Consider the following 14780-nt stretch of genomic DNA (forward strand, 5'->3'; position numbering starts at 1 on the left):
AAGTCTGTCTAGAGCTGGGCACAGAGTGGTATTAAAATCCCCCAGCCACACAGTTACAGTTACTACGGTTGTGCAGAATGGGGGTGGAATGTAAAAGGCCATAATAAGAAACGGTTCTCCATATAGTTTGGCATGTAAAAATACATATTGGCCCTGCGGATCTGTACGCACCTCACACAGTTCGAAATGTACCGACTTTGCTACTAAAATTGAAACTCCTCTAGCATGGGTTGTATGAGCAGAGTGGTAAGCCCACCCCACCTATGGTCTACGTAAAGCCATCTGAAGCCTTCCCTCTATATGCGTCTCTACCAACACAATTATATCTGCTCTTTGTTTCTGTATGAAGGTAAGAGCTGCCGATCGCTTAATCCTGTCATGGAGACCCCTTACATTCCAAGTTAGGAATTTTATAGACGCCATATTAGTATAACCGGTAAATAAACTACCACAATTCTGTCTGGTGTTGTACAGTTCCGTGAATGAACAATCAAGTCCCAGCATACGCGCAACACCAGGAGTAGCAATAAATGTAGATGTGTATGTGATGTCCATTTAGTGTATTTGCGTGTATACATTTTCCCTTTCCATAATTTTCATAATGTACCATGGAATAACGTGCTTAAATGTAAGAATGTCCCCTCCCCCCTCCCTACCCTGCACCCACCCCTACTTGTGCGGACAGTTTCCCTGAACTTTTGTGAACTACCCACTGGAGATAACAACACTGAATGACATAATAGCAATAGGGACATAAAAAAACATATGCAACCTATGTAACCCAGCCCCATGTACTGGCCCCATACTCTCGCCCCATATCCTTGCGCTGCATGAAGCTGAGTCACAAATCTGACTTAAACATCTGCATATAACTGACATGTCCCAGTGTTCCATTTCCCCCCTGTCAACAGAACAAGAGGTTTGTAAATCCAGTGGTAAATGGAGCAAAAATTCGCTGCGCAATGCAGGCAGTATGTAGGACACACACGTTTCCCTGTCTCGGCTTATATAAAATGGAAACCAAAACATCAAAAAGAAAAAAAAAGAAAAAGGGGGTTTTGAATAAAATAAGGTTATATAACAGGAGTGTGGAGAAGGATAACTCCCCCCAAAGACTTGTCAAGATGACTTCTAGGTATTAGCGGTGGCAGATGCTGAACAGTGCTCCACAAATTCTGTTCATATACTACCAGGAAATGATCACCAATTGAAAAGTCAAGAAATCCTCTGTCCAATAGAGTGAGTCAAAGTTAACTTGAATAGGCTGCAAGTGACCACACATCAATTGAATCCAACCTAAGGCAGGTTTGCCTTATCAGTGTTTTACATAGCCAGAGCCATATAGCATCCAAATATAAAAGAAGCATAAAATAGAGAAAGGGGTTATGTCTCACCACATTACTCTGAGGTGTCCGGATCAATCATCCCTGTTAGGTTCCACTCTTCTATCCAGCCAGGAGGTCACTTCCATCGGGTCATCAAAGAATAGCACACGATCCCCACTTTCTACTCGCAGACGAGCAGGGTATAGCATGGAGTACTTCAGGTTGTGTGTGCGAAGCATCCGCTTTGCTTCCATGAAGCCTTGTCGCCGTTTCTGAATGTCAGCCGAAAAATCCGGAAATATTGCCACTTTGCTGTTTCCCACGGGGATATTACCCTTCACTCTGGCCATCCAGAGCGCAGCATCCCGATCTTTGTAGTTTAATAGCTTGGCAATAAAGGTACGAGGGGGGGCACCCATAGGAGGAGGTCGGGCCGGCATGCGGTGTGCTCTCTCCACTGTTAACATGGGAGAGGATGCCTCACGGCCATATGTGTTAATAAATAGCTGTTCCAAGTAAGTAGAAGGATCCTTACCCTCAGCTCCCTCCGGGAGACCGATTAACCAAATATTGCACCTCCTCATTCGGTTTTCCATTTCATCCTGTTTTGCAATCAGTTGTGTGATCTGTCACTGCATACGTTCTGTTTTGGATTGTAATGGCGGGATGGCGTCTTCAGCAGTGCTTATGCGAGTTTCTGCATCTGTGACTCTTTCCCTTAATTTTTGGAAATCCTGCCTTATTAGGGAGATGTCCGTTTTAACCTCCTCGATTAGGGCTGTTAGAGAGGTGCGGCACTGTGTTATGGCCTCGAGCAGTCTGTCTGTGTCTTTCATGCCTCGTTCTCCTACCTCCCGCTCAGCGCCACCATCTTCCTCCCCCTCTTCTCCTTCTTGACGGCGGTATTGTGCCAGTTTAGACGCCGCTGCTTTGTTAGATTTAGGCGGAGACATGCTGCCGGGGTCTAAGGGCACCTTTCCACACAAGGCTGGAAGTAAGTCTGACTTTGGAGTCTCAGGTTAATAGAATATTCAGGAGTATTCGCCGGAGCTCAGGAAAGAAGCGTCCTACGCCATGCAGAGTCAGGCCACGCCCCCATAGTCGACACTTTAAAAAAAAATTTCAGATTACCTGTTTAGAGCTACAGAGGAGGTCTAGCGCTAGAATTATTGCTCTTGCTCAAATGTTCCAGAAATGCCTTATATGCTTGGTGAGAACACCGGTTACATATGTGTGCATGACTTATGTAACCATTTGCTTCTGCACTTAAGCACGGAGAGATGGGGGTGCTTTAATTATTTATTTTTTTTTTTTACACTGTCCCTTTTATTTAACACTTTTATTCCTATTACCTAAGACCCCAAATCGCTCCTTTACCTTTAAAAGCAAAAGATTAAAAAAAAAAAAAAAAACATTTTTTTTGTCTTTTGCTTTAAAAAAAATAGAAAAAAATTTGATCTTTAGCCAAAAAGTTTACTTTCGCCCTTGAACGGAAATGACGTCATGACGTCGCTCCGGTCCTCCAAAGCCATACAGGCAATCAAAGATGATCTAGACTCTTTGCAGCCAATGCGCCGGGTAATCCCAGAAAGGCTTAGCATCACATGTGGGCATTGTTTAGGGCAGTCTGTATGAAAATGCAGCAGCCGGGGCGTGGCTTGGTACGCGATGCAGACGGCAGCACACAGAGAGCTCCGCTGACCCACACAGCCGTACACAGCCCTAAACCGGACCAGCAGCTCACAGATGCCGGGAAAGAGGTTCCCCAACACCCCTCACACTCGTCCACGATGTGGAACTTCTGCATACCTGGCAGGAAACATTTCTGAGCTGTTTAAGAACAAAGCAGCAGCACGCAGCAGCGGCCTAGGATTCAAGATGGTGCCGACAAGCCATGAGGACTCACAGTCTGCGCCAGAGGACTTAGGCAGGGGTAAGAAAAGGTCGGATCTCCCTCTCACTTACTCTGACATGTCTGTGATCGCGGCAGATATTAAATAGACCTTTTCAGCAGCGATCACAGATTTAAAGACAAACCTATTGGTCCTTAATGAAAAACTTATCTGCAGAGGCCGCGGGGAAACACAGACAGGGCCATTGCTAAACTTGAGAAGGCTTTGTGTGCACAATCCCAGCATTTCATAGAAATGAATAGGCACATTGAAGATTTGGATAACAGGGGCAGGAGGTGTAACATAAAAGTGAGAGGGATCCCTGAATCAGCTGAACATGACCAGATCATCCCAGCGCTTCAGAGGGTCTTTAATAGCCTGCTGGAAAGACAAGAAGACACTGAGATAGAATTTGTCAGAGCTCACAGAGCCCTGAGGCTGAAAGGCCCTGAGACCGCTCTATTGAGGGACATAATTTGTTGCCTTCAAAGCTTCACTCTAAAAGAAAGTATAATGTGCAAGGCAAGAAGAAACGACCAAATAGTGTTTAATGGAGAAACTATAATGCTCTTCCAAGATCTCTCCCAAATTACTTTGAAAAACAGACAAGCTTTACGCCCTCTGTGGGAGAAATTGAGGGATAGAGATCTGAGATATAAGTGGCGTTTCCCCTTCGCCCTCACAGTCTCTCACAATGGACAACATGTCTTGCGCACACCTGCTGACCTACCGGACTACTGCACTGCCCTAAATCTAGGTCACACGGAATTGCCCGACTGGTACGCAGAATTTCTACAAGCTCCTCTGGAAAATATTCCGCCCAGGTCCCCACTGCACACACCTGATAAAAGACAAGCTAAGAAACAAAAGCAGTGCCGTGGAGGCGGGTTCGGATCAGGGACTCAAAAGACCACAAATGGACCCAGCCGGGATCTAGAAGATGAGTAACATTCTTGCGTACTCTCCTCTTTGCCACTCTGGCATTTTAAGATGAGTCAAGACGAATACCTACTATGGGATGCCCAGGGCCCACAGTGCTAATTTCTTACACTTTTTTCGTTTTCAAACTCACAACTTACGGACTTGCCCAAATACATCTACCAAACCTTTCCTCCTATCATCAGCCAATTTCCGCTACTACGGGAATCTGCGATCTACTGCCGATCTTTCTTATCCCGTATGGCCATATACCGTTTGCCAGACTGACCAGAACTCCCACTGATGCCATCTCCCGCTGGAATGCTCTAAAACTTTGATAAGGGCCCTGCCCTGTCTTCTTCGAGGCTTCAGGGAACTGAGGCAAAACAACGTTATGGCTCATAATTTCTCTTTTCAGTAACATTATTTCCCCCCTTTACGTCGGGTTTACAAAGTTATATAATTATTCCTGCATAGGTGCAAAAGTTTACACGTTTCACAGCTTTTTGATGACATGTTTTATATATGCGCTTATGCAGAGTTTTGATTTTTCAATTCTAGCATTTAAGGCTGCGGCCGTGTGTACGCCAGCCAATTTCTCTCATAAATTTCTTAGTTCAATCCTCTTCTAGGATACGAACAGGTGGGCTGCCGCCGCGTCCTTAGTGCCTCCCTTCTACCCCGCAGAGTGACCTAGTGCTCCTGCTTACGGACACAAGGGACACTAAGACAAAAACCAGGTGCCCTCTCCTGGGTGGGTTATCCCGCCGAGGGGACGGATCCCTGATAAATGAACACTTTCTCTATATATACTTGAACCTATCCTTACTTCCTACTTGTCTTCTTGTCTCTTATACACTTTTTCTGTGTCCATCTCCTGTACACAGGAATAAACATTACTTGCCTCAATCTAGTTTTAGCACAAGTGTTAATCTGCCTCTGTCAGTTTTGCTTATTGCAGTGGGATCCCTGGATCGTCTCCTCCTGTGCCGCCCAGATGGCCTACTGTTCACTAGGAGACAACCCTTCAGTAATATCGCACAATATCAGAGGGCTGAACATCCCAGAACGCCACTCCACATTATTACGGGAGCTCAAAAAAGGTAGGCCCCATTTCGTATTTGGGTATAGGAAAAGATACTGCGCCAACTAAAGTATCGGGAGCAGCCAAAATAACAATCAGACCAATTGTAAATCAAATAAAATAACAAAATGTGGCGCTAAAAAGTGGTGTTCATTATTACGCAGGACAAACCAGAATAATCGTCTGGGTGTCAAGTATGCGTAATAAAAATTTAATGAGAACTAAGTACGAAAAAAAACAACACGATTGAAGTGTGTGAAAGGACACGGGTGTGTCTGTGAATCTAAACCGACTAGAATAATATACAAAAAATCCCCAATCTGTAAGGACATATACACATATGTGCAGCAAACATTACTAAGTGCAAAAAAAGTTAGATATAGACTGAATAGGAAATAAACCTTTAAAAATTCATAATGTGTTCAAAACAATATAATGTGCATATTGGCAGATACACTGCAACCAAAGCAAATATATATAAAAGTCACAAAATGTTCGTGAAATAAACAAATATGATCATCTGAGGATTTGGCTTATGGAGCCTACAACAGAGAATACAGACTGGCATACGGAGCCTTCAGCAGAGTGTATCAGACATCGACAACTGGAACAAACTCAGAGGTGATGTACTAGTTGAGTGCCCGAGGCGTGTGTAAGCAAATTAAACACTCTTACCGGAGCAGATGGACTCACTAGCCGTACGGCTGAGAGTCAAACGGGCTTGTAGGCAGAAAGCCTAGATGGTAATCCAGAGGGAACCGATCAAATTCCACAGCCAAAACTGATAGGGTGGCCACTCAACTAGGACATCACCTCTGAGTTTGTTCCAGTTGTCGATGTCTGATACACTCTGCTGAAGGCTCCGTATGCCAGTCTGTATTCTCTGTTGTAGGCTCCATAAGCCAAATCCTCAGATGATCATATTTGTTTATTTCACGAACATTTTGTGACTTTTATATATATTTGCTTTGGTTGCAGTGTATCTGCTAATATGCACATTATATTGTTTTGAACACATTATGAATTTTTAAAGGTTTATTTCCTATTCAGTTTATAACTAACTTTTTTGCACTTAGTAATGTTTGTTGCACATATGTGTATATGTCCTTACAGATTGGGGATTTTTTGTATATTATTCTAGTCGGTTTAGATTCACAGACACACCCGTGTCCTTTCACACACTTCAATCGTGTTGTTTTTTTTCCTACTTAGTTCTCATAAAATTTTTATTACGCATACTTGACACCCAGACAATTATTCTGGTTTGTCCTGCGTAATAATGAACACCACTTTTTAGCGCCACATTTTATTTTATCCCATTTCGTATTTCTTCAAGAAACGCATTTTAAAACAAATCATATACCCAAACTTACAAACCAGTACTTCACGAGGGCCTTTCATGCCACTAATAGAGACTCTAGGTCAAAGGGGGTCTCAATATTAGTAAGCAAAGACGCACCGTTCAAGTTATCAGAACAAAAGACGGACCCAAACGGTAGATTCATATTCTTAAAGGTAACATACGGAGACATACCAGTGACTCTTGCGAACGTATATTTCCCAAATAAAGCACATGTCATGTTCTGCCAGCAAATTACTGAAGAACTCCAGGGGTTCTCCACGGGCTGCTTAATACTTGGGGGTGATTTCAACGTCCCACTAAACCCTTTGACAGACACCTCCAAATGGTAAATCATGTGTCACTTACAGAATTCTTAAAAAAATAAAATCCATGTTACAATCCCTGCAACTGACACATGGTGCTTTCTTAACCCTGAGGGTCATGATTTTACACATTATTCCATCCCCCACTCCAGACACGCCCGACTAGACTACTTATTCATCACACAAAAGGACCTAACCTTAGTAGGAGCAACCCATATCGGGATTCAGTCGATCTCGGACCACTCCCCAATTTCCCTAAAGATTGACATAATGACCCCCCCCCCCCCAAGACAACCAACGTGGAGACTTAATGCGTCTCTGCTAACAGACCCAACAATACTTCCTTCGATCACCACAGCCCCGACGGACTTTTTTAGACATAACTCCACACCAGAGGCTGACCCGCTCATGGTATGGGAAGCCCATAAATGCACATCTAAATGCGCATCTAAACGCAAAAAAGAAAGGGAGGATAACATTCATAAACTTGTAAAACAAATAAACACTTTAGAAGCCCAGCACAAGCAATCGCTTTCGTAACTCGCATCCGAAAAGTTGCTTGACGCTAGGAAAGACCTCCAACACATTCTTGTCCTCTAAAACCAAATGCATGCTCTTCTTTAAGAAGAAACTGTATTATGAGTCGGGTAACAAGCCAGGCAGGCCCTTGGCCAAGGCGTTGAAGGAACACAAACTCAAACAATATTGCAGGCATAAAAAAACAGAACGGAGAAATAGAGGTAACTACAGAAGCAATAGCTGCACAATTTCATGAATTCTACAGTAAGTTGTACAATCTTCCATCACAACACAGGCCACAGGGCCTGGAAGGCGAGAGGCCACGAATCATCCAAGACTACCGGAGTAAAAGCGGACTACCGAGACTACAAGACCTAGATGCTTCCACACTAGAAGCACCAATAACTCAATTAGAAATCAAAGAAGTTATCAAGCTACTGAAATCAGGGAAAAGTCCAGGCCCTGATGGCTTTTCCGCCATCTATTACAAAACCTTTTCAAACGTCATTACTGAACCATTCGCTGCTGCGCTGAACTCCATGTCCACACCTAGAGAGATGACACCAAATTTCCTCTCCGCACATATTGTGGTGATTCCTAAAACTGGCAAGGACCCCATGGACTGTGCCAGTTACCGTCCTATTTCTCTATTAAATTTGGATGCCAAACTCTTCGCAAAAATCCTGGCACTCCGCTTAGGCCCCCTCCTCCCTGATCTCATCGGTCTGGAACAGGTAGGCTTCGTACCGGGGAGGGAGGCAAAAGACAATGTCACCAAGGCCCTGCTTCTCATCCACGCGACGCGGATATCGAGGGCCTTCTCCTCTCTACGGATGCGGAGAAGGCCTTCGATAGGGTGGCGTGGGACTTCATGATGGTGGTTTGCAGGCATGTAGGCCTGGGCTCCCGCATGCTGTCGTGGATTTCTGCTCTATACCACAATCCCACGACAAGATTGAAAATTAATGGCTCCCTATCTGAAAAAGTTCAAATAAAAAAATGGCACTCGGCAGGGATGCCCCCTGTCGCCACTGCTTTTCATCTTAACATTAGAACCTTTTATCAGGACGATAAAACTGAATGAAGCGATTAGAGGGTTCACGGTGCGGGACAGGGAGTTCAAGCTGGCAGCGTATGCAGATGACCTCCTGTTCTTCTTAACAAATCCAACAATTAGCATCCCTAACTTACTGAGAGAATTCTCCCATTATGGCTATTTATCGAATTTAATTATTAAATTAATAAATTACACAAAATCCGAAGCATTAAACATCTCCCTTTCAGACAACTTACTAGCACTGACCAAATCCAACTCAAACTTTAGATGGGACACCAGATCCATTAAATATCTGGGCACTTGGTTGACACCACAAATTCAGTCCATCTACGAACATAACTTCCCATGCCTATTAAATAGTTGTACGGCAGACATCACAAATTGGCAAACAAAATACTTCTCGTGGTTCGGGCAGGCGGCAATAATCAAAACGGTAATTTTATCCAAAATTCTTTACTTAATGAGAACCCTACCCATTAAAATTCCATCACATTTCTTTAGAACACTCAATTCAACCCTACTGAAGTTCCTCTGGAACCAACAAAAACCCAGAATAAAACTGGATAGACTGACCAACTCCAAAGAGACGGGGGGAATAGGGCTACCAAACTTTAAACATTATTATTACGCCACACATTTATCTAGATTAATTGACTGGCACTGCCATGTTCGGGCGAAGGACTGACAAACAATGGAGGTATGCCTGCATCCTAGCACATAAAAGTACTATAAGCTTGAAAATGCAGGAAGCGGGCTACAAGCTAACACATTGGTATAACAAACCTGACAAGCTCCATAAATGGGATCCCCAAAAATCAGCATTATGCTGGAGATGCCAGACAAATAGAGGCACATTGCTCCACATCTGGTGTCAATGCCCCCTAATTATTCCTTACTGGAACAATGTCAAAAAACTAATTCCAAAAAAATCACTGAGACCACTTTAAACCTAAATGCAGCTTGTTGCCTGTTACATATCAATCACTTTACTCTCAAAAAGTACAAAAACTCACTGCCTAAACACCTCCTAAATGCGGCTAAAATACTGATACCACTGCACTGGAGATCCACTCAGGTGCCCTCCATCTCAGATTGGTTAAATAAAGTCAGAGACGTGTGCGAAATGGAGGACACCCTAGCACAAGACAATGGCAAAATACAAACCTTCCAGAAGACCTGGCAGCCTTGGATTGCGTTTCGCTACTGCAAGGACCACTATGAGGCCAAATCCATACATTTCTAACAAAAGAGAACACTTGGACACCCTTATAGAAGTCTGTAATTTCTTTCTTATCCCCCTTTCCACGCTACTTGCTATCCCTTATTCCTTTTGGCTGAACAATGACTTGAGGTCAATCCATAGTTTATTCAACCCACTCTTCTTCGCTGTGTTCTTTGACAGGTAGCGAAGGTGAAACCACAATCCAGTAACTCACTCTTAGATATTCAACAATACTTGTTTGGTTCTAACCTTATAATCAATCAGTTGACTATTCACTTATAATGTTTTTCAAGACACCAACTAACCTACATGATCTCTGTAATGATGCTTTGCATACACTGTGCAGTTATATCTGCGATGTGCATTTTGTGCATTTTTCCTTTTTCTTTCTTCAATAAAACCAACTGTTTAAAAAAAATGCAGCATCCCTAGTTGCGCCATTCCTCTAGACTGACATACAATTATTAAAGCATTATTCTGAAGGGGTACTGAGGCAGGGAGTAGAAATGTTTTAAAGAAGCTACGTATAGCACCCGGCTGGCCTCTCCCACCAACTATGATCTGCCTGCACAGGAAAGCAGAAAGGAAGTCAAAAGGAAGTAGAATTACAAACATTTTTTTTTTTTTTAAACACACGCAAATCAAACACAAGAATGTGCACATGTATACAACACCAGCATAGGACATATTAGGTACTCCCACGCATGCTGAAATAAAAGGAATAACTCTAGGGACATTATTTACAGTTAATTCTAATTTCAAGCTGTACAGGTTTTTTTAAGCAGTACCTATTGATGCTTTTGGGTATCAGTTTGTGTTTAATTGAAACATGCACTTTAGAGGCTTGACATATTCCACAGTCTTATCTTTTATATTTTACAATAATTGGGAGATTTTATTGTAGGTGTGTGCACTAAAATTAACTTGAGTATATTCTTTACTAAAATTATAGGATTGCTAAATAGTACGAATAAAATATTGTTTTGAATGCATACATTTAACCCTTTCACTGCCAAGTCCATACACTGTACGGACCTACAGAAGTGCCCGCAGGTGGCCAAGTCAGTACGGCGCATGGACCTCCTTTCTCCCTCTCCTATAAGCTTATGGTCACTTCAATGACCATAAGCTTATATCAGAATTATTCAGCAGACTCTGCTGAACAAATCTATAACTCTAATCAGCAGGTTACAACCCTCTGATAAGAGTCAAACCCTTAATGTGATCGCCTCCCACCCCATGCCGCCGCTTTCCTGCCCCCTGCCACTCCACCCCCGCCACACCCTTCCATCTGAAACTGCCCCCCACTCTCCTCTCCTATCCCCTTCACCCCCCTTCTTCACCCCCAGCATTAATTACCCCCTTCACCCAATCTGACCTCCCCCTGCAATTTTCAGTACCTGTTAGCCCCCCCCACCGATGAGCAGCCAGTGGAAATCGTCCACATCAACAGGCAGTGATGTAGGCACCCAAAGCAGGACCCTCCAAACTTTTCAGTCCAGAAGAGAAGACTGGACCCATCATCTCACTTGACCACAAATTCAAGTAAGAATTTGGGAAAATTTGATTTAATCTACTAGAGGATTAGCTACAGTAGATGGGGGTGGGGGTAAAGTTTACTGGAGAAGGTCTATGGCCAGATATCAGCTTTACTTGACTTGGCACTCCTGCCCCCTAAAGTGACCTCAAGCTCCCCATCTTCTTTATCCAGCTTCTGGCAAAATGAAGACCAACTGGGGACAAAGATGCAGGCCATTTTGAGAAGGTAACTCCCCGGTTCTTTATTTACGTTGACCACAAGATTTAATTTGGTATAATACCAAGCACAGTGAACAATGTCATTATATCATATAGACATTATATTTAAAGTGACACTAAACTCAATTTTTTTTTTCATCAATCATTTCAAACTTTAAAGTGTACTATGGCTCTGTTTTTTGTTTAAATCTTACTGTTATTTTCAGGCTTCTTTTTTCGTCCTGTTAGGTAGGCAGAATAGGGTGGCTACATTCACATACACAAGAGGGGAATGGAGGATGAATGTAGCCACCATAAAACAGAATGTTTGAGAATAAGAGAAAAAAAACTTGCAATTGAGAAATTAAAGGGATGAAGATAGAGATAGAAGGTACATTCTACTTCTATTTAAACATATTGCATTTATTTATTTTTAAATGCGAGGTTAGTGTCACTTTAATATGGTGCTGTATACTGGGTAATACAATGGCAGGAGAGTTTCTGGATTTATTTACCAGGCTTCAAAGCTACCAGCACTGGAAACCATCTGATCCATAAAAGCCTTGTCCAACTGTTGCTGATGGGGTAAGCTGAAACCGAGAGGTACCTGCCTTCGCTCCCTAGTCTGTTCACACACACCTAAAGTGTTTGTAAAGACACATCAATTGTATACTCTTATCCTTTCTGTTTTAGAAACATATTAAGAACAGGGTGTGTGTGTTTTTTTTTTTTTTTTTTTAATTATAATGCTAAATACCTCCTTTGCTCAGCTCTGCTGTGTGGTCACTTGTCCTTCCTCTGCTCTCCTTCGCGATCTAAGGGAGTACAGTGGGAGGGGCTGAAAGTCCCTTCTGATGTATGCAAGCTAGTAGAAGGAGGATACCTGACCACACAGCAGTGTGGGGCAAAGAAAGTATTTAGCATTATAATTAACAAAAAACACACATACGCACTGTATTTAATATGTTCCTAAAACAGAGAGGATAAAATTATATAATAGATGTAACTTTTCAACCACTTTACTAAAAGGAAGGAGCAGCTGCAGCTGAATACTCAATCGAACCAGGAAGTGAGGGGCAGGGAAGGAGATTGGTTTCAGACAACGGAAATGATAGAGAGGGAGGGAGGGGGAGATGAAGAGACGCTGAGAAGAGAGCAGGATGATGGAGGGATGTAAACTGATCACACTATCATGGATCAGCAGCCATGATAAATGTGGTCAGTTTACACGGGGGAACACAGGAACAGGCAGGATCAACCAGGTATACAACATGGAAAAATTGATAAATGACAATACAAAAGCACAATGATATATATCGTTAAAAGGGACAGGAGCATTTTTTTTTGTTTGTTTACAACCACTTTAAACTTGGTCACAGGGAATGTACTTTTATGACATGCATTCTGCAACAGCAAGACTACCAGTCTAGATCAGACCATCCCCTGATGTCTAGAGCTGCTTGTATAGGTCAGGAAGCTTCAATGCTAAGGAATACAAGGGATGTTAACACCAGAACTAGAGTCTCCGAAAAAGATGAAACGCTGAAAAAAATTTGTTTTTTTTTACTCCAATTTTTTAAATTTATTTACATTTGCAACAAATGTAAAAGGACCATAAAGATTTTAAAAAAAATTACCGCATCTCTACATTTTTATCAAGACATAATAAAACCAGACATTATACATCAGACAACACTGTGCTACCCATTAAGATCTATAGAGGAACCAGCCACAAAACAAATTAACTTACTTCTGTCTTTGGAAAGTTGCTGGGAAAATTCAGTAGATTCTGTGAAACCTGGCGAAGGATGAAAGGGTTGAGGACTCTCAACTGATGCGGTTTATAGATCAAGTTCATTGCAGGCTTCCTCCAAAACCCATACGTGCTCTGTGAGAACACAATTAGAGTATGACATCAAAAATACAAAAACAGTACATATAGAAATAGTACAAATAGTTTTGGGAGCATAAAGGACATAAAGTGTACCATGATTCTGGTGAAAAATATATGCTGTAAACTAGGTGTGAATGGTGTGTTCCACAATGGTGCAGTGATAAGTTGCAACCATTGTGGAATAATTTTCAAAAAACACACACATACCAATTAGGTGAATTGTACACTAGATAGGTCCCCTTTCTTCAGCACGATAACTAAAACAAGATGCTAGGTTGTGGAAGTTTCCTGTCACCTACAGCAATGTTTTGAACCTCTGATCAACTGTGTCTGCCTCATTTCAATATTTTACAGAAATCGGCATGCAGTCACACAATATGATAAATCCAAAATACATTACAGGAAGAAATAAATGACATCTTAAATATGACAACGATGAGAAATTCTTCTGCTTGTGGTATACCCAGACAAGTTCTGCATCTCAAAACCAGATGCACCTCATAAAAAAATATGGTATTCATTCTCACCAAATGTGTCATTTTAGTTCATTTTTCAGTGCAGACAAGAGGTTCTGACATAATATATTATTTTTAACAAAGTCTTTTCCCAGGAAAGAGAGTGTTGTGAGAGAGTCCTACATGCATTTGCTTGGTGTGCTGACCTCATTTTACTAGGTAAGCGATTTGAATGAGGGTCATTCAAAAGGGTTAAACTTAACACATTTGTAAACATGTGGTGAGAGAAAGCGTGTCCCCTACAGTCATCCTTCTGTCATCTCCTTACACCTAGAATAGAACTGTCCTGGGTCTGGATGTGTGGGGGCTTAGAGACTCTGATGCGTTTATAACTCAGCTCTGTGGTGGCCTTACACATCTCTGGCAAAGTAAATGGTTTCTGGAACCTCTACTGTGTTGGTGGTGTGAACAAAACTGAAGGTATTGTACGGTTATCAGCATTGGACAGCACAATATGTTCTCAGTAGATTATCTAAAAGACCATTAGTAATACATGAGCTGTAGCTCATGTATTACTAAAATAATTTAGGGAGATATTTATCAAAGTTGGAAAGGGTAAGATTAAAAAAAAAAAAAAAAAAAAAAAAACAAAAGAAAAAAGAAGAATAGATTTCCGCTACAGAGTAATTGAAATATATTAGTAAAACATGTTCCCATGCATTACAAGAGATGAATATAAAATGAGTGTGTGTGCGTGTCAGTGCCATGGTAAAGAGAGAAGTGCATGTCAGAACAGTGGTGATGAGAGAATGGTATCTACTGGCACTACTGTGCATTTCCCGAATGTTGCCACCATATTACTTTTATGTCAACCCCTGCTACTGCGCGTGCATGAGGACCAAAAGGCTGTGCATGGCTGTCATAGAAGTGTCATCGTCTCAGCTCCTATTTAATGAACCAAGACAAAACTAAATCTTTAGGGTACTGTTTAGGCACAATTAACATTTCTTTT

General features: G+C 42.1%; 1 protein-coding gene across 6 annotated transcripts in view; it reads right to left on the reverse strand.

Moving 5' to 3' along the window:
• The window catches only part of ST3GAL6 (ST3 beta-galactoside alpha-2,3-sialyltransferase 6), a 322642-nt gene that overhangs the window by 31187 nt on the left and 276675 nt on the right, over positions 1–14780 (reverse strand). For all 6 annotated transcript variants that reach the window (XM_073616978.1, XM_073616973.1, XM_073616974.1 and 3 more), the window contains one exon: positions 13170–13307. In XM_073616978.1, coding sequence (XP_073473079.1) covers positions 13170–13307 — 138 coding nt within the window. The remainder of the gene's footprint in view (positions 1–13169; positions 13308–14780) is intronic.

This window comes from Aquarana catesbeiana, linkage group LG02 (genome assembly GCF_042186555.1).
Source record: "Aquarana catesbeiana isolate 2022-GZ linkage group LG02, ASM4218655v1, whole genome shotgun sequence".
NCBI classification, from domain to species: domain Eukaryota; kingdom Metazoa; phylum Chordata; class Amphibia; order Anura; family Ranidae; genus Aquarana; species Aquarana catesbeiana.